Below are 21,047 nucleotides of genomic sequence, written 5' to 3' on the forward strand. Positions count from 1 at the left end.
ACTTCAAATAATCTTTCTAAGGAAGTTGCCCTGCCATAATAGCCCAAACACATCTTGTTTTTTCACTACAAAAGGAAATATCAGTATTTATCCAAATTTGTCTTTCCCAGTGCAGAGGTGTTAGGGGTGGGTGGGAGAGATGTTCCCAAATACAGCAAGCTGGTACCCAAGATGGGTGGGGTGTATTAACAAGTGGTGATAGACTGGGAACTGTGAGAGCCAAAACCTCATCCCCCACTTCATTATGAAAAAAAACCCAGAAAAAGATTTACTGTTCCAAAGCTACCTGTCCCCTGTGTGTGATTTAGGGCATCAGGGGAGATGAGGAGGTAGCTGCACCCAAACAGTGGGTCAGGTCTGGGAAGGGTCTAAGATTTGGGTACAAAGAGAAACACACCATGCTGCAGGACATCAGTGCTAACACCATGAAAAGGAGAACAATCAGTTAATTATCTTTATACATGAGGAAATCTATCTATTAGAGGATGTGATCTGTTTGTATCCAAGGAGGAGAGGGAAGAGTTCTCTGTGAGAACACCAGTGGGGGTCTGGCAGGTGCACAAAATGTAGGCTCCAAGATGAGGGGAGACCCCCTTCTCATCATGGCAACAGTGATAATAGTTATAATAAAAAATGACACAGGTTTAGTTTGCTTACACTGGAAATAAGAATGCTTGAGTCCCATGCCCACTCCTGTATCAGGAAAGGCAAGGAGGAGTCTGCATCCCCCAGGCAGCCACCATCCAAAGACATGGAAGAAGTGGGAATATGGAGGGGTTTTCAGGCTTAAGGTCAGCTGAAGGGGGAGTTGCAGCTGCTACTGCCGGGTTTGGGCCCCTCTGATCCACACCCCCTGGAATGAGGACACCTTTTGATGGCTCCTTGTACTGATATCAATAGGACAGTGCCTTTTTCTGTGGGGCACAGGGGAAAGAAGTGATAATTATTTCCCTCCTAATCAACAATAATTTTCCCTATTAAAAATCTATCTTGCCATTCATTCTCAATAAGCTTTCCTAAAAATTATACAAAAATAAGAGAAAAAAAAAGTTTGATTTATGCTGTTTGCAAGAAGATAAAGACAAGTCCCCTCCCCTCCCCTCCCTTCCCCTCCCCTCCCCTCCCTGAAATTTTATTTCAATAACCTGGGGCAAAGGGTATGCTTGTGGACCTAAGTGGATTCCAGTATAGAATGTAAAGCCATATCATGTGCAAAACCACACCAAACCCATAAGCAGAGAAATAAGCACACAGAGAGAGTGCTTATTTCTAACATAACCATCTAACAATTGACACTGTATACATGAGCAGTGAAGAGCCAGGGAATCCCATCTCATCTACACTGACCGAGGGCCAGAAGAAAAAGAGGGGGAGAGCAAAGAAGCAGGCACAGGAGGACAGTGGGGACATAGCTGTTGTCCCACAGGATGATGTAAAAACACAGCCAGTGAAAAAAACATGAGGAAGGCTAAAAGCAAGCAAAATAGTAACCGTTTTAACTGGGGCAACAGCAGAACCTTCTGCTGGGAAAAGGCCAAGGGAGAGGCCTCACAAGTGGCCTTGAGTAGTAGTTCAAAAAGGAGAGCCTCAAGGAAGAAATACTCTAGAAAGCAGTGGCTCCCTGCCACTAAATGATTAAGGATAAGCATGGAGCTAAATCAAGGTTATGCTTACATCTTTTTATTTTGTCTGCTTTTAGTAGCTTAACTTTTACTGTTAATCAACCCAAAATGAATGGTTGGGTGACTTTAGCTAATGCATTAGGCTTAGATATGCTTAGCCCCTACAACCCTGGAAAATCCATTTTCCACTTGCTTAGTAGGGCTGCCTGTGGACACTTGGCCAATAAGAGAGAAAACTCTTTGTGTTTTAAGAGGTAAAAGTGCTGGCAGAATGTGCGATTGGGATTACAGCCCTGTAGGTGCTTGGAAGTATTGGGCAGGAGAACTTCCTCAAACATCTTAAGAGCCTCAGGAGATAGATCTCCTTGGCTCAGTAAAAATGGATTTTTGTATTAAGTTCATCTATACAGGGAAAGAGTCATTCTTGATTAAAGATGTTTCTCCCTGTCACCAACTGTTTAAGAACCAAACTTCTTGGTGTAATTACACTTCCCCAGTACTTGCACGGCCTATTGACATACCTTTATAGCTGCTGCAAGGCATGTTTTTTACCTGTGGAAATAGAGCTTGGCCTGCCATTCTATCACACATCATAGGTGGCCCATGTAGCTTAGGGTGGCTTATTTGTGCCATATTTCAGTCCAATCAGTCAATTTTAAATTGTTTTTAGAAAATCCTTTGATTTAGAAAGGACTCTCTAGGGTCCTTTGGGGGATTTGGGGGCTACCTAGGGTCAGGAGGGAACAGGTCATATCTTAAATGTGGGTCTGTAGGATCAGAGTCTAGAAGATCAATTTCTTCTTCAGAAGTATAATACTTTTCTGACTCTTGCACCCCCATAGTGGGTTTAAAAGTTCCAAGTTCCTTTTCATCTTTCCCTTCCTTTGTGATATTAGAAGTGACTAAAGGAGGCACAGCTGGAGCAGGCAAAGGTGCAGCCACTGCCTGAAGCAGTGGCAGAAGAGAGCCCATCTGAGGCAGGGGCGGTGGCCAAGGAGGCACAGACGCAGCAGGCACAGCGGCAGCGAGTGGCTGTGGGCTCTGCGGAGCTGAAGGAGTTACCAAAGGTGCAGCTGGACTAGACTGCTTGCGAAATATCTCGATAAGCATACAACACGCTGGGAGCAACTTAGCAGCTGTAAAATATCAATGAGAAATCGTGTCATAAAGTTTAACTCCAATAGCATCCCAAAGAGATGTAGTAAAAGCAGACTCAAGATCTGCATCTACAAAACTTTTGTGTACCCAGTTTAAAAGGTCATTAAGTTCTTGCTTAGGTACAGCACAAGAATTACATCTTATCAGGGTTTTTAAACGGGTGTAAACATCTCTCTTTTCTTTGGACATCTCTTGTCCTGTTCCCCAGAGCTCACCTGACATCTGTTCACAAGTGATCCAAGTCAGTCTCAAGCCAGGCTCGATCCAGCAAGCACAGTTATTCTGCTTCCTCTCAGCAGCAAGTTAGAGCTTGACTCACTCTCATCTCAGGTGTACATATTTCGCAAAACCTGCTTCCTTTCAGCAGTCTTTTAATCATCCTCTGGGGCAGTCCCAAACTGAGACAAAAAATCTTCCTCACACAGAGGGCACGAATTGTTCAGGACACAGTGTAGACAGGGTTGGCTGATGAGGTAATTAAAAGATGGTTTAATGTAAAATCAATCTCATGGAAAGGTGAGACCTCAAGGTTGTTCCATCCATTCATGCCATCACAACAGAAGCTGTTCTAATTCTAGTTACAATGTCTTATAAATCTCTCACCCAATCAGCTATTTCCACAAAGCTCGCTAGCATCTTTATTAACCAATCATTAATTGGTATGCATTATATGATTTTGCCACAATGCATCTATTTTTTTCCGATCATATAATTCTACAGAAACTTATTGCTGTATTTACTTTTTACTAACTTTATAACAAGTTCTACTGCTAGACTTTAAAATTTTCTACTATCTTGCTTAACATATTTATTTGCTTACACAAGGCATATTTCTACTTGCTTAAAACATATTTCTGCTTAAACTACATGTCTTTATTCTTACTTCATGTCTGTTTAACTTTTCTATTTGAAAACTTCAAGTCTTCTCCAAGGTCCTAGGTCAAACACTGTATCCATCTCTATCTCTGAGCTTGTATGTTTGAGGCCTTGGGAGGTCTCTGTGCTTTATTTCCCACATAAACTCTATAAGATGAATGCAAAATAGTAATAAAAGTACAAGAGAGTTGAAACTGGTTTAAGGGTCTCTTCACTGAATTTTTACTTTTCCTTTAATATACTGCTGAGCACATGGAACAGTGAGAAAGCAAAAAATTTTGAAAAAGCAGAAGTTTAATAGGGAATATGAGTATAGATCATTCTCTAAGAAACCTTGAAAGAATGAAATACACATAACCACATTTTATAGAATCAACCTAGGTTTTAAGATATAATTTTTAAACATTACAAAATAGACAAAATCATACCCTAGGTCCTATTTATAGCTTTTCACTGTTGATTTCCATTGGAAAGTTTTGACAGACTGTAAACAGCCTATTTCTGCACTATATATGTTTAAATGAAAAAATGTTATTAACTTATTTGTCTCCTAGATTCCATGCTAGTGAAAGCAAGCAAGAAATCTAGAGAAGAAATCTAATAAAAGAACTGCATTTCCAGTATATGTTGCAACAGGTAAATAATAAAAAAGACCAAGTAAAAGACACTAAGACTCAGACTTTTATATTCTGGTGGTACATTTTCTCAAGGACTTTTGATATGCACATGCTGCCCAAAAGCAGAATTGCCCCTGTCCCCAAAACAGTGCAAACTGCACATTTCACGACAGAGTTTTCCCACAATTATTGCTTTCAGAATATTCCACAATGCCACTAAAGACCTAGTTTTCTTTTTGTTGCTAGCATATGTTGTTTCCAAGGTATCCAGAATTACAGATTAATTTCTCAGTAATTAGTAATCCATCTTAAATGTTTTTATGCTAAAATACTATGCCAAAAGCCAAAATATGCCAAAAGCTAAAATACATTATCTGCAAAATAAAATAAAACAAACAAAACCCCACCCAAGTTGGCATTAACTCTTTATTTCAAGATAAATAACATAAACTACTTCTCCTCGGACAAGTAAAACAAAATAGTGCATGACCATAGTGCTACCATTTTCCATTCACTTTTTCACTTCAGATATTAAGAGAAGCAAAGGAAGAATAATTTGGTTTAAGATGCGTAAAACATTATCTAATGATTGTGGTAATCACATTTTTTTTAATACACAATCATGTATAGATAATTTTAAAAGGTGCACAAATTAGGGTGGAACTATGTTTTCATTCTTTTTTTTTTTAAGCAAAAAGGGGAATTCAGAATGCAAAACTCTCACCCTAGTGCCGTCCATTCAATGCTGCAGTTAATTTTTAAATTTAATTCATATATATTTCAGAATGGGAAGTGTCTACATGAAATTATACATTAATAATAATTATGCAGAATTAATACCCTCTTTCACTGTGATTGTAGAATATTATGCAACTTTCAGCACAGATCAATGAAATAGATTTGGATACTTGGCATCTCTGTAGCAGGAGGTAGCCAGTGCTCGGTTCTGCAGGTAGCACACCTCATAGCCCTAGGGGGATATTTCTTTCTGAGAATACTCCATGAAGCAGGGATACCTCATTAGTAGTGGAATCTTCTTAATGATGTACCTGTTACAGCCTGCTGAAAGTTTTGAGAGATAATTGTCGTGATCTTCATGTCCAGTTAAAACGGAACTCCTGGAATTGCTTTGAGATTATTCTGGTTTCCTAAGCCAGGACCAGTCCTTCCTGACTGTCCAACATTAAACATAACACCCATCAATATAGCAGGAAAAGGAGACAAGGAGACCATTCCTCTAATACAGAGAGTGAAAGAGAAATCAGAACCTATTATGTCTTGATCTTCCACTATTTCACACCATGCTGATAGTCCTGTGATTTACTTTTATAACTTTTCATGAACATCTAACAGGATTTTAATGGAAAATATTCTCTCTGCCTACCTTACATAGATGTGATGCAGGTTTATACCACCTATAGCATCTTGTGCTTTTTTGCTTTAGAAGGGAAAGAAAATAAAATGCATGGCCCCAAACGGGATGGCTTTCTGAGTAGCTTATACATATCTACAGTGAAGAACAGAGAACAGGCAGACAGTATGGGATTTTTCTTAGAATTGTCTAGCTGGTCTCACTTAGCAGAATGTATTTCCTCTTTATAGATTGCCCAACTGCACTTTTAGTAAAAAAACTTGAAAACAGAATTGAGCCAAATTTTTAAAAGTTTATTTTCATGACAGGAGCCCCAAGCTGTGTGTGAATCTTATCTGAAGTGAAAAATCAACAAAATTGGGTTTGTGAAAATGTCAGTGAGCCCAGCCTAGCCTCCTCTCTCATTGCAAAACAGAACTGGCTAAGACCCAATTGGTTTTAAATTTAATTCTATGGCAAATTGACAACAGTTTTGCTTTCTAATACTGGTCTCTAAAATAAAAGTTCCCATTCTTACACAGACTTACTCCTATACATACTGACAAGCATAATTTTTATCAGGCTATGGAAAGTAAGCATTTACTTCCCAGCAATTATTAGCAATTACAGGTTGTATCTAAATTGATACATTACATAAAGAGTAATTATGTTCATGTAAAGTAATGATGATGATGATGATGATGATGATGATGATGATGATGATGATGATGATGGTGAAGATGAAGATGATGGTAATAAAAGAGCAGATCTGTGAAAATAAATGCCTGCTCCTTTAATTTATGTACCAGATGAGCTAAATTGAAGCTTTATTATCTTTAGGGAATAATTTTGTTAACTCAATGTACGTAATTCTTTACAATTTATTTTATGTTTGAACATAAAGTATATCAGTCAAATGTTCTGCACAATATTGATACTATAGAAATATTGATGTCATCACTTTATAGGTAACCAATTGAGAACACATTAGGTAAAGATGTCTTTTAAAATGAAAAAACAAGGGAATATAAAATTTGGTGAGTCTCATCAAGCCTTGTAGGTACTTACCTTGTGTGCTCTCAACAGAGTATGCTCTGTTGCTGCACAGTAGACTTTAATCTTTTAAGACCTAAAGAGGGCTTTAAAGAAATGTGTGGACACACATTTTAGTGAGTCCTGTAGTGATAGGACAGGGAAATGGCTTTAAGCTATAAAAAGATTAGCTTTGGACTGGACATAATGAAAACTTTTTACATAGAGTGGGTGGTGTAGCCCTGACACAGAGTGCCCAGAGAGTTGCCAGGTGACTCATCGCTGGAAATATCCAAGGTAAATTTGGGTAGAGTTTTGAGCTACCTGATCAACTTGAAGATGTCCCTGCTCATTTCAGAGGAGTTGTACTAGATGATCTTTAAAGGTCTGCTCCAAAATATACTATGGTCTGCAGTCCCTGGGGCTTTCTCAGCTTTGCCCATCTCATGAGATCTTTAAGAAAGCAATAGTCTGGACAGGACAGGATGTGGACATGACACAAAAAACAGTGTAGTCAGAGGTATCTCCCACCTGTTCTTTGGCAATTCAGTGGGAGCACAGGAAACACAGCTGTATGTCACACCTTTACCTCTCTGAGCTTTACTTCTTCCTGTAGCCATTCAAGACATGGCTTAACCACCTGATGCCCCAGGGTAAGAGACCCCCTCAGCCCACAGCTTCTGTGTAAAGTATTTCATATTTGCTGGGCTGGGAAGAGAGTGGCTGCAGGTTGTACAATAGAGGAAGAAGGAAGAGACAGTGAAGTTGTGTCAGAAGTGAGATTAAACCTCAGTTGCTGTGACTCCTTCATATGAAACACCTAAAAAGTGTGAGAGTAGGAAAGAAGTGAAGTACCACCAGGGCCTCTCCATACAATGTATAGGGAGACAATTCACATTGTTTGGCAGCAGCTCTGCAAGGCATAGCTAAGGTCAACGTTTGCCTACTGAGACCCAAAACCACTTTGAAGATGTGGATTGATAGGAATGCTGCATCCCAGTGTATATCAGACCAAGAAGTGGTACCTGTTGTTTCAGTAAAGACACAAAAGAATTTGTAGACAATGGCAGGAACAGGCTCTTGAATGGGGTCTTTAGGTTTTTATTATCCTCTGTCCTCTGTCACAAGCCTTCCTCACATTATGGCTCTATAATATGCAGGAAGAGCTGTTTCTCCATCCAGGCTGTGATGGATAGACCTAGTTCAAAGGAGGTACAACAGTTATATTATAAAATAATTTAAAATTCTAAGAAGAAAGGATCAAGGATTTTTTTTCCCACTGCTCTTAACTAATTTCTTGATATTAAATCATATTAAGTCACAGTTATTTTATTGTATTTGGCTTTTTTTCTAGATGTTGATGCTGTTGATCTGTTTTGGAATCCTAACAATGTGCATTCTTAGTTCTAAACTCCATCTCCCCTCAAAAAAAAAAAAAAAAAAGAAGTGAAATAATTATATTTAAGAGCATTGTATAGAAAAGACGTAGTTGTATCTTCCTCCTATGTTCAGGTGTAGAGCAAAACCACAGTTTTAAATAGACATATCATGTGAAGTGTTTGACCAGAACATGTATAAATAATATGTTCATACATGCTTCACACATATGGGACATAAATACAGTCCAGAGATCTCAATAACCTTCAAGCTGTGAGCCTGAGTGACAAATCTGTATGCATTTCATATTTTATTAAATACTTGTTTTCAGACTAATGCAAATAACATCTTCATGTCATGCAACTATGAAGCCTTATGTCGGAGGGAAGTAAATCAAGGAAAACTCCACTTGAAGATCAAATCATAACTGTAAGAATAGAAGTATGTCTGTGAGTTTATATACATCAGTATCATGAATTATTACACTGAGTTTCTTCTAGGGGCAACATTGGGTCTCACAGTCCCCAGGTGATGTATTGACTCTTTAGAAGTTATCAACAAGTTGGATGCATTCTGCAAGATTTATAATTCACTGTACTTTGGACTTACTATTGCAAAATAGTGTCACTTGGACTAGTATTCATAATACATTCAGAAAACATGTAGATAAATCAATTAGAGTTTTATGTGGGAGGGGACTTGGGAGATAGTCCCCCTGAGATGCCGTGGGAGGTTACCAACGTCTAGCTCCCCACCTCCCGCCATTGTCAGTCTTTGGTTGTGCCTTCCCCTCATCCCTGTCAATTATTATGTAAACCATTCCCCAGTTCTAGAAAGTTCTTTGTTCTTTGTAACCCCATTGGTTCCTTCCCTGAAACTACTCCTTCCCATTGTACCCATTGGTTATAACCCTATCACTCACCTTCCACTCCGCCCATGGACCCTTCCCTCATTGGCTGTTCTCTACCCTGACCCGCCTTCCCGGCCACAGTTAGAATCCTCACCCCGCCCTCTGCTCAGGGCTCTCAGTTCGAGCTCCCTTTCAGAGTGGTTGTCCCTCTGCGCTCCCTGACCCATCTCTCCTTTGATAAACCCTCTTGGAAACTAAGCCGTCTGAGTGTCATCCCGCCGCCGAGAGGAAGCACCTATAACACTATCCGGCTCCTGAGGACCTGACCCTGTGGTGTGTCCGGTGGTCACAGGACCCCAGGGCCTCAGTTTTAAAGTTGGGCTATTGGTGAAAGTATACATATTTATTAAGCTTATTAAGAATATGTGGAATATTGTAAGAGGGCAAGGTCAACTTAATCTTTCTCATGAGAATATAGTAAATAAGTCATGCAGTTAGACAATATCGATACTAACTGATTAATATGTTCTGCAATTGCACTAGAAGTGCCAGGAATCTGCTCCCTTTTAAACTAGATTGCTTTGAAAAATGAACTAAGACAGTTTTAGCTGCCTATTTTTAGACAATTAAATTCAAACACTTTGTCCCATCACTTTCAAGTAGCACAATTATTAAGTTCAAATTAATTAAAAACTCTATATCCTAATTATCTTAGTCACATTCTTATGTTTTTGCACCTGATGGTTCTGTAAAACCATCAGAACCAAATAAAAATGTAAGAAAAACCTTAAATTTTTTCTTGTATCTGTCCCTGCAAAATGTAATCTTAGTAGAACAAAAATATCTGTTAAAAAAAGAAAAAAATTACTTATGATTTTAAAAATTGATTTTCTTTAAATTCTATATATTACATGGTCAAAACAAGAATAAGAACAGAAATTTTAGAAAAAAATGTATGAAAAAATGTAAATTAAAATTGCACATATTTTACATTTAAGGGTTTGAAAAAGGAAAAATACTATTCTGAACTTAAATAAAGGTCCTTTCAGTCCTTATGAAACTTCTTGAAAGACTGAAACCTAGTTTTTTTGGTGTTTTTTCCTTTGCTTAGGTTTGACGTTTTTAATGTGAAGCATACTTGGGTAGCTTGCATCTTTGAAAATGGATCACTAACTGTCTAGCAGATTCAGTTTATTCCACAAAAACCTATAAGCTGAAAAATCACCAGTTTACATTTTTCCTCATTAATATGAGATTATATAGTTGTTCTAGATCTGCAACTGCATAACTTGAAGTATTAAGCCAAGTTTAAAAATTCTTTGTTATTTTCTTGCCATGTAATTGTTACAGATGTGCATACAACAACCAGCTAAATTAACTTCTAGACACTGGTAAAAAAATTTGTTCTCTTCCTTTACCTTTTGACTCCATAATATCAGCTGAGGTGTTTGACTAATGGCATGTTATCAAACAAAATCTTATGCACCATTTAGCACATTTTGTTTATATTTTTCAGAGAGTAACAAATGCTCACACTGAACCTTGTAATTAGGATGTGTCAAAAAAAAACTTTCTTAAATTGCCCTGCCCTAACATAGGAGTTAGTTTATAGCAGGGAGGAATTTCTATATTTACTGTTTCCATGCTTTGTTATCACTCAAATCACTATCAGGAATGTAAGTGCTGACTTCCTCGATCTTTCTAGTAAAAAGGAACAATATTGATAGGAATAGGCAGATATGTGAAGTCAATGTGTGGCTCAGAGCTGGGTATAATTGGAAAAATTTGAGGTTTTTTTACCATGAAAGGATCTACTCAACACCTGGTCTATTGACATCTCACAGGATGTCTCAGAGGAGAAAAAGATCTGCAGCACAGGAGGTAGCGACATTGACAGTGCTTTTAAGAGGCATGGCAGGAGAGAAGGGACAAAACCACACTCACCAGCGTGTCAAAACCTGAGGAAATGGGCACTAATGGGATCACCATTGTGAAAAATGCATATCTTATGATTGGCTTTTCGCAAATGTTACAGTGAATATTGTATGTGTAATGTTAGAAAGTTATGCTGTATTAATTCGTTTAAGTAGTGTGTTAAAGGTAATTTTATGTTACAACATAATGTAAAATAGAAACTCTGCGACATAGGATTTGTTACAAGCTCAAGCAGGAAGATGAGATAATCAAGAAACTCTTCACACAGAGATGTCAGTGAAGGGGGCCCATAAAAAGTTACAGCCTCCTTATCAGAAAAGACTAACATTCTTCCACCTTCTCTCCGTCTTTTTGGAATCAGCAAGATTAAGGAGAAGTTGACAAAAACCAGAAAAGTTCTTAATTTGCAAGAAATTTATGCACCATGTATGAGATATATGAGTATGCAACAGGCTATTGCTTTTAAGGTTATTCCTTTGTTCACAAGGGATGCTTTTTGTGACTTAGTGTCCGAGAGCAGCCGGACGCCCATAATTATTTGCTCTTTATTGTCTTGTAATTGTCTTAACTCTAAACTTTATTACTCTAGTTGCATTACTATTTTAATAACCATTTTATTATTATTAAACTTTTTAAATTTTAAAAACCAAGTGATTGACGTTTTTCACAACCATCCTGTGATTGCCCTCCTGGGTTTCTCAGGAGGCAGACAAAGCTTGACAAAATACAAACAGACGTCAAGTATTTTCTACAGAAGTACCATTTATCTATTCAAGCAGAATGCTCCTATTTGTTTCCAGCTCACACATTAATGGACCACAGCGACGCATTTAAAAGCCAAGATTTAGGACAAAATTGTTGTGCGGTTTTGTCCCTTTCGGACAGATCCAGGTGGTTCGCAGTACTGGGTATTCTAGGAGGAGTAGAATACTACAATATTTCCCTGGTTCCTCGGAGAGCCGCCCTCACAGCAAGAAGACTCGGCCGCCCTACCGCCTTCAGCCCGCACAGCTGCGCATGCGCAGAGTCTGCACGGGGGAGTGCGCGACCTCGGCGCATGCGCAAGCCCCCTTCCCCTCCCCCAGCTCCTCCGCCGGGCTCATTTGGCGCCGCCGCCGGGCCGGGCCCGTCCCCGCTCTGCCCGCGGCTCTCCCGGTGCTCCGGCGGTGCCGCGCCTCGCGCGGGGACCGGGAGCTGCCGGAACTCCGCCGTCGGGGCGACCTCCCGCGTCACGTGGCTGGTGCGGCGGCGGTGCCCTGCCCGGGACAGGCTGTCCCCGCGGCGCCTGACAGGGCTGTCTGCAAGGGGCCGGCGGGCCGTGCGCCGCGGCGGGCGCCGCTGCCTCCGCCGCTTGTCTGCAGCCGGCGCGGGTGGCGCGGCGGGGCCGGGGCTGTCCGTCGCAGCGGCCCCTCGGCGCTCCGGGGCCCCGCCCGCGCAGGCGGCTGTGCGGACAGCTGCGGCCCTGCTGGCGGCGGGATCCCGCCGTGCCCGCGGGTGCGCTGTGCAGCGGCGGCCGGCGGATTTATGTGCCGGCAGCGGGGCCCAGCCGGGCGGCAGCGGCGGCTGGCGGGGCCCGCGCGGGCACCATGGTGAGCCGGGGCCACTCGCCCCCCTGGGCTCCGGGCTGGGCTGCTGCATGTCCCTGGCGGTGGGGACAGCCCGGGGGTTTGGGCGCGGCGGGGCCGCGGAGGCAGTGGGGTGACACCATCGAGCTCTGTAATTGGCGCTCGTGAATGGAGCACTGCGGTGGCTGCTGCCCTCCGCCGCCTTACACCGACACGGTTCCGCTGCCCGGTGGTCGTTTCCCTCTCTGTTGCTTTTCCCCTGGGAAATGGAACGAGCCGCTGCACTTAGTGCGATGTAACGGGGTTATAGGATGTCTCTTTATAGGATTCTTCTCTTTCTCTATAACTACCTGACACGAGGTTGTAGTGGGGAGGGGGCTGGCCTCTTCTACCCTGCCTGCAGTGAGATTCAGGGAAACGGCCTCAAGCTAAGACATTGGAAATACAAATTAGGTACTAGAAAAAAAGAAAATTTACTGTTTGGGTGGTCAGGCATTAGAGTAAGTTGCTCAGCGAGGTGGTGGAGTCACAATCCCTGTAAGTGTTTTAGAAACCGTTTAGACCTGGTGCTCGGTGGTGTGTTCTAGACGTTTAGGGATTACAGTGGCAGTGATAGGTTGACATTTGGTCTTGATGATCCTAAGTTCTTTTCCAGCATTGATTCTATAACTGCCTTGTCGTGTCTCCTTACTCTGTGAACGGAGTGTGTATGTGATCTTGGATATATTCAGAAACTTTTGCCAGATGCTTTGTTCTTCATTGCCACAAGTTTGCTCTTGGTGCTCTGGGTCATGTCACAATTGCCATGTGTGCTGTGGCAGCACGTGAGTGTTGCAGAATAACAGAGCAGTTGGAGCTGGAGAGGATATAATGAAAAAAGTCCCACCTCAAATTACTTTTCACAGTAGGTATTTCAGCACAGCTACAATTTATTGGACTAAATGTAGTGCACAGTAAATTACCTTGTAACACAGTGGGACAAAGTTTGGTGTAATTCCTACTGACAATGTAACATTGTTGGATATGTGTTGCTTCAATAGAGCAGGCTAAGTGTTTCATGAATATTAAATTTAGAAAGATACATCTCTACAGAGATATGCTGAATTTTGTATTTAGGTCTTAGCATTTAAAACACTGGAATTGATTGGCTTAGCCTTGAATGTACTTATATTTGAGATACAAGGGACAGGGCCTGCAGGTATAAAAACGTATTTTCTATGTGCCATTAATATATTGCATTTCCATGTGGCTATATGAATGTAAGTGTCAATAGGTCATTTTAGCTATGGCGCCAGTGTTCATTGATCTAAGTGTTAAGAAATTCACTTTACAAGTATATTTTTGATAAAACCTGCCTTTTAACTGTTCTCCTACTTAGGAGTTTAATCATGTTGTTTCACAAAAGTAGTTTTTTTAGTGTAAATTCTTGTTTATGAAAGGAATTGAATTTTTTTTTTTTTTTTACTTTTCTGCAGGGGTTAGAATATTTATTCAAAAGGTCTTGAGATGCTCCTCTCATTTGTACGGGTCCGTGAGTGTTGTGGTCTAGTATGGGAAGCTACATTTGGAAAATTGCAAGCAAAAAAATTTTTCCTTTCCGTGTAGGTTCTTATGTAAATTAATTGAGTGCTGGCTTGTGTTGCCTAATGGGTTGAAAGATCAGTCCAGTTTTCTTTACTGGATGCTGGCAGTGTGGGCAAATAATCTTTGTGTGTGATTCCGTGACATTAGCAAAGGCAAAAGATGGTAGTCTACTTCTATGCTGTTTGGAAGCTGTATTTTCCAGTTCCAAAGCAACAGGAGAATGAAACATTGATCAGTTTCTTTTGTACCAAGAGGCTTAGGAATCGGTTATAAAGGTCAACACCTGCCAGGCTGGGACTGTCAGGACTCCTCTGTGCAGTTGCAGTGCCAGTTAGGCCATGACTTTAAGCTCTGCACAAGTGTCTTAATACTTTGTAAGACCATGGTGTTTTAGACTGTTCAGCAGAGGCATTAAAGTCTTCTCACTTCTTATACTTGGAATGATTCCTGTAATGGCAGAGCCTGTTATTTAAAAAGCAAATCTTCTAGAGAGTGGGAACTTATGTAGTTCCTACTTGTCTTATTTGTGGAAATACTGAGGAAACTAAATTTTGAAAATCTTGGAAAAATAATAATGCAGCATAACCTTCTTTTCCCTGTGTAGTACATAATTTCTCTGAACTAGTTTTATGTATAATTTAACAATATTCCATATATATTGGTATTCTCTGCAACAGGTATTCTATATTGCCTTTTTAGGAAAAATGATAAATTTGCATTTTTATAAATGCCCTTGTTCCGTCCATGAGATTTCTGTAGCACTAATGTGATTTGCCTAATGACCATTAGTTCTGTAATCTTTGTACTTAGAGAACCTCAGTGGTACATGAAGCAGGACTGTCAGGTAAAATGCTATTCACTGACTAAAGCTGTTTGATTTCAAACAAATCACGTTGTTTCAAAGGGAGTCATGCACATCTGAGTCCTTCCACACAGCAGTTTATGGCTCTCCTTTGACTCTGTGGAAAGACACTGGTCAAGAGAGAAGTGACCTCTGGGTATGAAAGGCTCTGTGAGGTTGAGCAGTTAGGTGATGTTATTTAACACCTTGTATATTCTTCATGCCACTTTAAGCATCTTCTTTTGTAAACAATGGTAAGTGTGTGAAAATTCTAATTCAGGGAAGCCTTGGTCATGAGAATAGAAAAAAAGGTAAAAATCTGGGTTTTTTAAAGAGTTCTTTTCTCATAGATTTTTTTTTCCCAAATAAGCTGTATGAATGTCTGATTTCTACAAACCATAGGATTTGAACTGTCTCAGATTGCTGATTATATTATCATAACGACTATAGGTATTCTGTGAAAGTAATTCTTTTCACAGTAAGCATTAGCTTTAAGATGTTGAACAGCAAGCTCACTTTTCTTTGGCCATCCTATATAATATTTTCTACTGTTTGGGAAACAACTTTGAATTGCATTTATGTTTCAGGAGAACACTATTTTGCTTTTGGGAGCTGGAGCTTTAGCATGGACATAACATAAGCAGAAAAATTTGCACATGAAGAAAAATTTATATGGGGAAAAGTCTTATTTACAGTAAAAGCAATAACATGCCAGCTATTAAATGGCATTTCAAAGTGGATTTATCTTCCAGACTTCACATATACCATTGCACTTTTAAAATTGCAGGAGATAGAAGTATTTGTTATATTCTGTTACAAATCTTGGTGGCCACTACTGTTCCAATACATTCTCAGTTTCTTGCTTGAAAAATCATCAGCCATGTTAGTGTGTTTGTGTGCTACCATTGAAAGATATTGTTATTACCTGTATTAACATCTGTAGAATACTCAAGTATAGTTGTGTTAAAATCTTATTTTTACAAGTCTTGCCACTTCAGAAAGTAAGCAGTGGGCATTACATTTCTGAAGGTGAAGTTGTGAATGGGATTCTACCAGCTGTTTTTCAGTCATGCAGTTGTGTCCCTACTGCAGTCCTGGTGCATACAGCAGTTGGCTTCAGCTCAAGGCCCTTATTCTGTAATGGAGAGATTGTTGCTATAGGAGAACAAAGTTTCAAAGTCCTGTGTAAAAGCTGGGTATTTGAATTATTTGTAATGGGTAGATAGGTGGTAAAGGGAAGAAAAGATGGAAACCTGTGCCCTTTTACTACAGGTAAGGAGGAATAACCTTGGGCAAGGTCAAAATAAGGAGACTGGAATGGTGTCTTTGCATAATGCAATCAGCCTTGTCTATCTTTATATTTCATGTTCTATAAGTCATTTTATGATGAAAAGAAAAATGTTCTTTAGATAGAAGTACTTTTAAAAACTTGTTGGTTTTTTTTTTTGCTACCGTGAGATAGCCGTTGGTGTTTTGTAATTACACTTACTGTGTAGATAAGAGTATTGTAACTTTATCTTAATTGCTTATTCTTAGTTTTTTGTCCTTCTACTAATCAGCAACTCTGTCTCCAGGTATGTACTATAAAAGACTGTGAAAACCAAAGTCCAGGTTATACTTTGTTCAACCTTACAATTTTGCATTTTTGGCCTGCCATTTCTTTCTTACCAATTTTAAGAAATCTGTCAATCTTCACTCTAGTGTAATTGCTGAAACTATTCTTGTAGACCACTTAATGTGTTTTCTGTGATGTTTTATTTAAAGCTTTTATGTTAAGTATGTTAAGTTATTCAAACAAAGGTAGGAATGCCATGGTTGCTGGAGGATCAGGAAGTGAACGCAGTCCTCAAGACTTCTGAGACACCTCTCATGAGAGATCTTCCTCTGTGGCAGAAACACAGTCAGACTGCAGTTTATTAGACTGTGTTGTTGCTGCATGGCTGTACCATTTCAGTCCTGTTTTTGACCAGGAGGTTGCTTGCTTGGCAGCCTGTGTTTTGCAGAAAAACTGACTTACATAGTCAGCTTTGGTCCCCATGCTTCCCAGTATTAGAGAGATTGACAGAAATGTCTTTGGTCAGCAGAATACAGACCTCTCTCTCTGGTGTCTTGAACTTGGTTTCAAGTTCGAGCTGCAAAGCCTGTAGCGTGACAGGGACATGGATGTATGTGGAATCAGTGTTAAAGACCTTATGAAATAGTTTAAATTCCACAAAGTATTCTGTAACTACAGACACTTTATTTAATCTGTGCAGCAGTTATGAAATAGTTTAAATTCCACAAAGTATTCTGTAACTACAGACACTTTATTTAATCTGTGCAGCAGTTCCTCATCTCTTAACAGTGATTAGTGCTTCTCTTAGTTTTGAGTCAACCCAATCACTGATTGTGTTCTTTTTATTTCAAAACAGATTGGTAGTGGGTTCCAGGGTTTGCTTACCAGAGGTCCTCAAAACACCCTGTGGTGTCGGCTTTGCCATTGAGCATCTTCTTCCTCAAACACATATCATTCTATTTCTCATACTGTAGATTTTTAAAGTTGTAGATTTCTGACTAAGATCTGACTCCTGTGTCCTCTAATTTAGAGTGAACAAGTAGAAGATGTAAAATACTGGTGGAAACCAGCACTCAGTTGTCATTTATAATTCTGAAATTAGTTGTTTTGAATTTAAACTGATACTAGTGTAAAGACTCAGAGGTGTGGGGAAGACTGGATCTAGACGGAGCCTGAATTGAACCCTATATTTAGTGATGGAAGGAAAATGTGTTCTAGTGTTGTAGAATGGGGTACTTTGGGGTGTTGTAGATTTTTCTGGAGTGTGTCAGTAAACCTACAAGTAGAATCCAGGCAAATACATCTAAACACATCCAGGCAAAAAGGTAGAGTTGGCAAAAAGTTGTGCTGTGCATGTAGCATGTTATTTTGACTCACTGTATCATCTAGTGTGTTTTTATGGCTAGCGTTCTTGGTAGATTGCAGTAAGATTAATGCAGTGGATTTTTAGAAAATTTCTTGTGGCAGCTTTTCTCTATTAGTATATTGCTTGTGATTGATTACTAACCTTCAGGAATCAAGAAAAATACCCACATATGGCATGTATGTGTGTATATATAGATGTATATACATTTTAAATTGCTTAAAGTTAGAAAAATACCAGAAGGATATTAGTATATTTCCTCCACAAAGTCAAAATTAAGTTTAGAGATATCATTGGGGTTTTATGTTTGGTTGGTGTTTTTTTTTTTTTTAAGAAGTGGCTTAAAACTTGCTAGATTATTTTTATTTGTACAAAGAATAGTTTGTAGATATTTCTGTTTTTATCAAATACATCAGTAACTTTATGGGAATGAGCACTATAAATTTCTGCTAGAGAGGGGTATACAGGGTGCAGAAAGACATTCAGTGGCTAGGATAAATTGTTCCTAATAGGTTCTGTTCCAACGTGCAGCCTTTGTTTGAGTAAGGAAATTAGTTTCTGGTAGTAAACTTTTAAATAATCTCTTGAATTGTGAGTATTATTCAGTATTTTAACTCAGCTAGTGGACCTGCTGCCCTATATAAAGATAACTGCCTCGTTTTGCATCTTTTTCCCTTCTCTTGCCTTGAGTTAAGGAAGTTTCTTTCCCTTACAGATAGGAAGCTCTAGGAGTAAATGAAGAGACATACTGGCATCTGATTCAGCTGTGCTTCTAATAAATATATTATTCTAGAGAAATATTAATTAAATAAGTTCACCCTAAGAGAATGAATTCTGAGAATAATGACTCAGTAGAGAGGCTAGATGAAGGGACAGTAATTTCTCTCCTATATTGGGTGGAAGTGGTTATAGGGCTTAGTGTGAGGTGGTCAGAAGAAACATTTGATTTTAAAATGGTTTATTTTGTACTCAAAGAATATATACTTCCTTTGTAAGTATAGCATATATATTATGCATGCAGCTGCTAATACTTTTGTTAGGACTGCACTTCCCTTAGCTAGGGAGCTGGTGGGAGCTGGTTTGAGTAACCTGTGTGCAGAACTATGCACAATTCTGATGTCAGTGAACTAGAACATAAACAAAATTCAGATTTTATTTTTTGAGGTACCTCAAGGAGTTGATGGCACCAAAGCATAGAAGCAGTAGAAATTCCAAGGAAGGAGAAGGTGAAGGGACTCCTGAGCACTAAAGAAACTTGATGGTATCTGACGGCCTCCAAATGTGTTCCTTCAAAGTATAAAAAAGTAGCACCTCCCTTTATTGATGCATGGCACTTTTTTATGAGACATATGGTGACATATTGAAAGTGTTTATAAATGCTTAAAGGATAATTTGTGCTGTCTCTCTCTCCCTCCGTCTTGTGGAATTACAGATAATAATGTATATCGAAAAACATTTCATCTGCCTATATTTTTTAATGAAAGCAGTATCTGCACAATTTGTGTTTTACTAATGGAGAAAGCACTGAAGGAAGAAAAGAATGCATGCACTTTCCTTAGTGCATTATTTAGAATGAAAGATTATACTGCTGGTAGGGAAGGGGAAGGTTGATGTAGAGTTGTAGGTTAACAGCTCATGGCATAGCAGGTATTGATTAGCTGGGATTTGGCTTATGTGACCATGGGACTCTCTTTTGAGGTGCAAGGACTGCTAAGATGGAACACTATCCACCCGACCAAGAGGGGCAAGAGCATCTTTGCCAGTAGTCTGGCCAAAATTTATTTAGACTAGGACTTAGAGAGTAAAGAGGTGATGACCCTCAAATCAAGAGGAAAAGGTGGTGGACTGAGCTGGTAAAGTAAGGATGAGGATCATGTGGAGAGGAGTCCTTGAAAATGACTAATCATAGAAGATAGAGACCCACACGTGTAGGTAAACAAAGAGGAAATATCTGTACATATATAATGAGGCCAGCATTATGAGGGAGAGGATCTTAGATCTCTTCAGGGAGGTTAGCTGTGGTGACCTGAGAATGCCTTTTCCCTTTGATGAAGTTTTGTAAGTGATTGTAGCAAGTTTCAGAGAATTTGTTTTTAACTGTTTCAGTATTTTGCCCCCTCACTCCCCCATTCCTTCCCACTGTATCATGCCTGTTATGCAGACTGTTACAATTTTTTTTTTAAAGATACTTCAGCACTTTTCTAAAACACATACTGACTTGTTATTAACTTCTCTACAGGGTGTGATAGGTGTACAGTTGGTGGTTACCATGGTAATGGCTAGTGTCATACAGAAGATCATACCTCACTATTCTCTTGCTCGTTGGCTTCTCTGTAGTGGCAGGTAAGATAAGTGTGAATATGGTAATGCAATTATGCATCAGAATAATAACAGTAAAACATACTGATTTTGTTTGGGTTTTTTTTTAAGTAACTGACTTTTATTAAATTTATTACCATAGCATTGTTACACCTGATTTGTGGGCTCAAGGCAAATTGACAGTGTTGCTGTAAAAGAACATACTTGTTTGTTGCTATAAATTGTATCAGTCATAAAGTTAATTGTTGTTCAGCTCTTATATTGAAGGTACAAGGTGCATCCTTTAATATTAAAAAGCTAAATTGAATATAATATACTTAAGAATAAAAGGCTTTTCTTTCCCTCTGTGCTGTCTCTGTGTTGTTGATAATCTACTTCCTGATTAGCCTTGCATATGAAGAGTGATAGGTATTTATTAAAAATTCTATTCCTTTTTAATATGTCAAATGACAGGATTAGTATAAGTTTCAGTACACTACTTCCTTGTAACAATAGATCAAACAGACATAATGAATTGCAAGGGGAGCATTCCTTTTGTGGCTGTATCCATAATAACAATGAAAAATAGCAGCTGTTTTGAATATATATCAGTATGTTAAATATTAAAAGAAATCACAGATACTGTGTTTTTTCTTACTAAAGTAATTTAGTAAGAAGACCACTTTGTATGATTAGCAGGTAGTGTGCTGTCTTTTGTAACTGTTAAAATTTTGAGAATATCAAATCCTTACTCCCTGCTTTCTGAAGGAGTATCCTTGAATAATAATAATGTACTCCAAAGGAGTATTAACAAGTCTTTACATTGACTTTTTCATCTGCTTCTCATAATTATCAACTTGTTCCTTTTTAATATTCCAGATTTCATCACCCATCAAGTTGCTAATGAAAAGTGACTATAAATGTTGCTTAGATGTAAGTTAGATATAACAGAAAACAGTAATTGTCAGGTGGATAACACAAACAGGAATCATCCTCTTAATTGTTGTGTGAAGTTTCACTGTT

At 39.1% G+C, this 21,047-nt stretch overlaps 1 protein-coding gene and 1 long non-coding RNA gene across 4 annotated transcripts in view; one reads left to right on the forward strand and one right to left on the reverse strand.

Annotated features, from left to right (window-relative positions):
* Nucleotides 1-1,658: 1,658 nt before the first annotated feature.
* Nucleotides 1,659-4,620, reverse strand: LOC115491134 (uncharacterized). The gene is made up of 2 exons (XR_012053286.1): nt 2,996-4,620; nt 1,659-2,758 (listed from the first exon to the last, which is right to left on the reverse strand). It is a non-coding gene; the product is annotated as an uncharacterized lncRNA (long non-coding RNA).
* Nucleotides 4,621-11,874: 7,254 nt separating this feature from the next.
* The window catches only part of TMEM161B (transmembrane protein 161B), a 42,557-nt gene continuing 33,384 nt past the window's right edge, over nt 11,875-21,047 (forward strand). For 2 of the 3 annotated variants that reach the window (XM_030257481.4, XM_072922939.1), the window contains exons 1-2: nt 11,875-12,407; nt 19,966-20,069. In XM_030257481.4, coding sequence (XP_030113341.1) covers nt 12,405-12,407; nt 19,966-20,069 — 107 coding nt within the window. In that variant the 5' untranslated portion in view covers nt 11,875-12,404. The remainder of the gene's footprint in view (nt 12,408-19,965; nt 20,070-21,047) is intronic. The other variant, XM_041711059.2, reaches the window with a different exon arrangement.

The sequence above is a fragment of the Taeniopygia guttata genome, chromosome Z, assembly GCF_048771995.1.
Source record: "Taeniopygia guttata chromosome Z, bTaeGut7.mat, whole genome shotgun sequence".
In the NCBI taxonomy this organism is placed as follows: Eukaryota; Metazoa; Chordata; class Aves; order Passeriformes; family Estrildidae; genus Taeniopygia; species Taeniopygia guttata.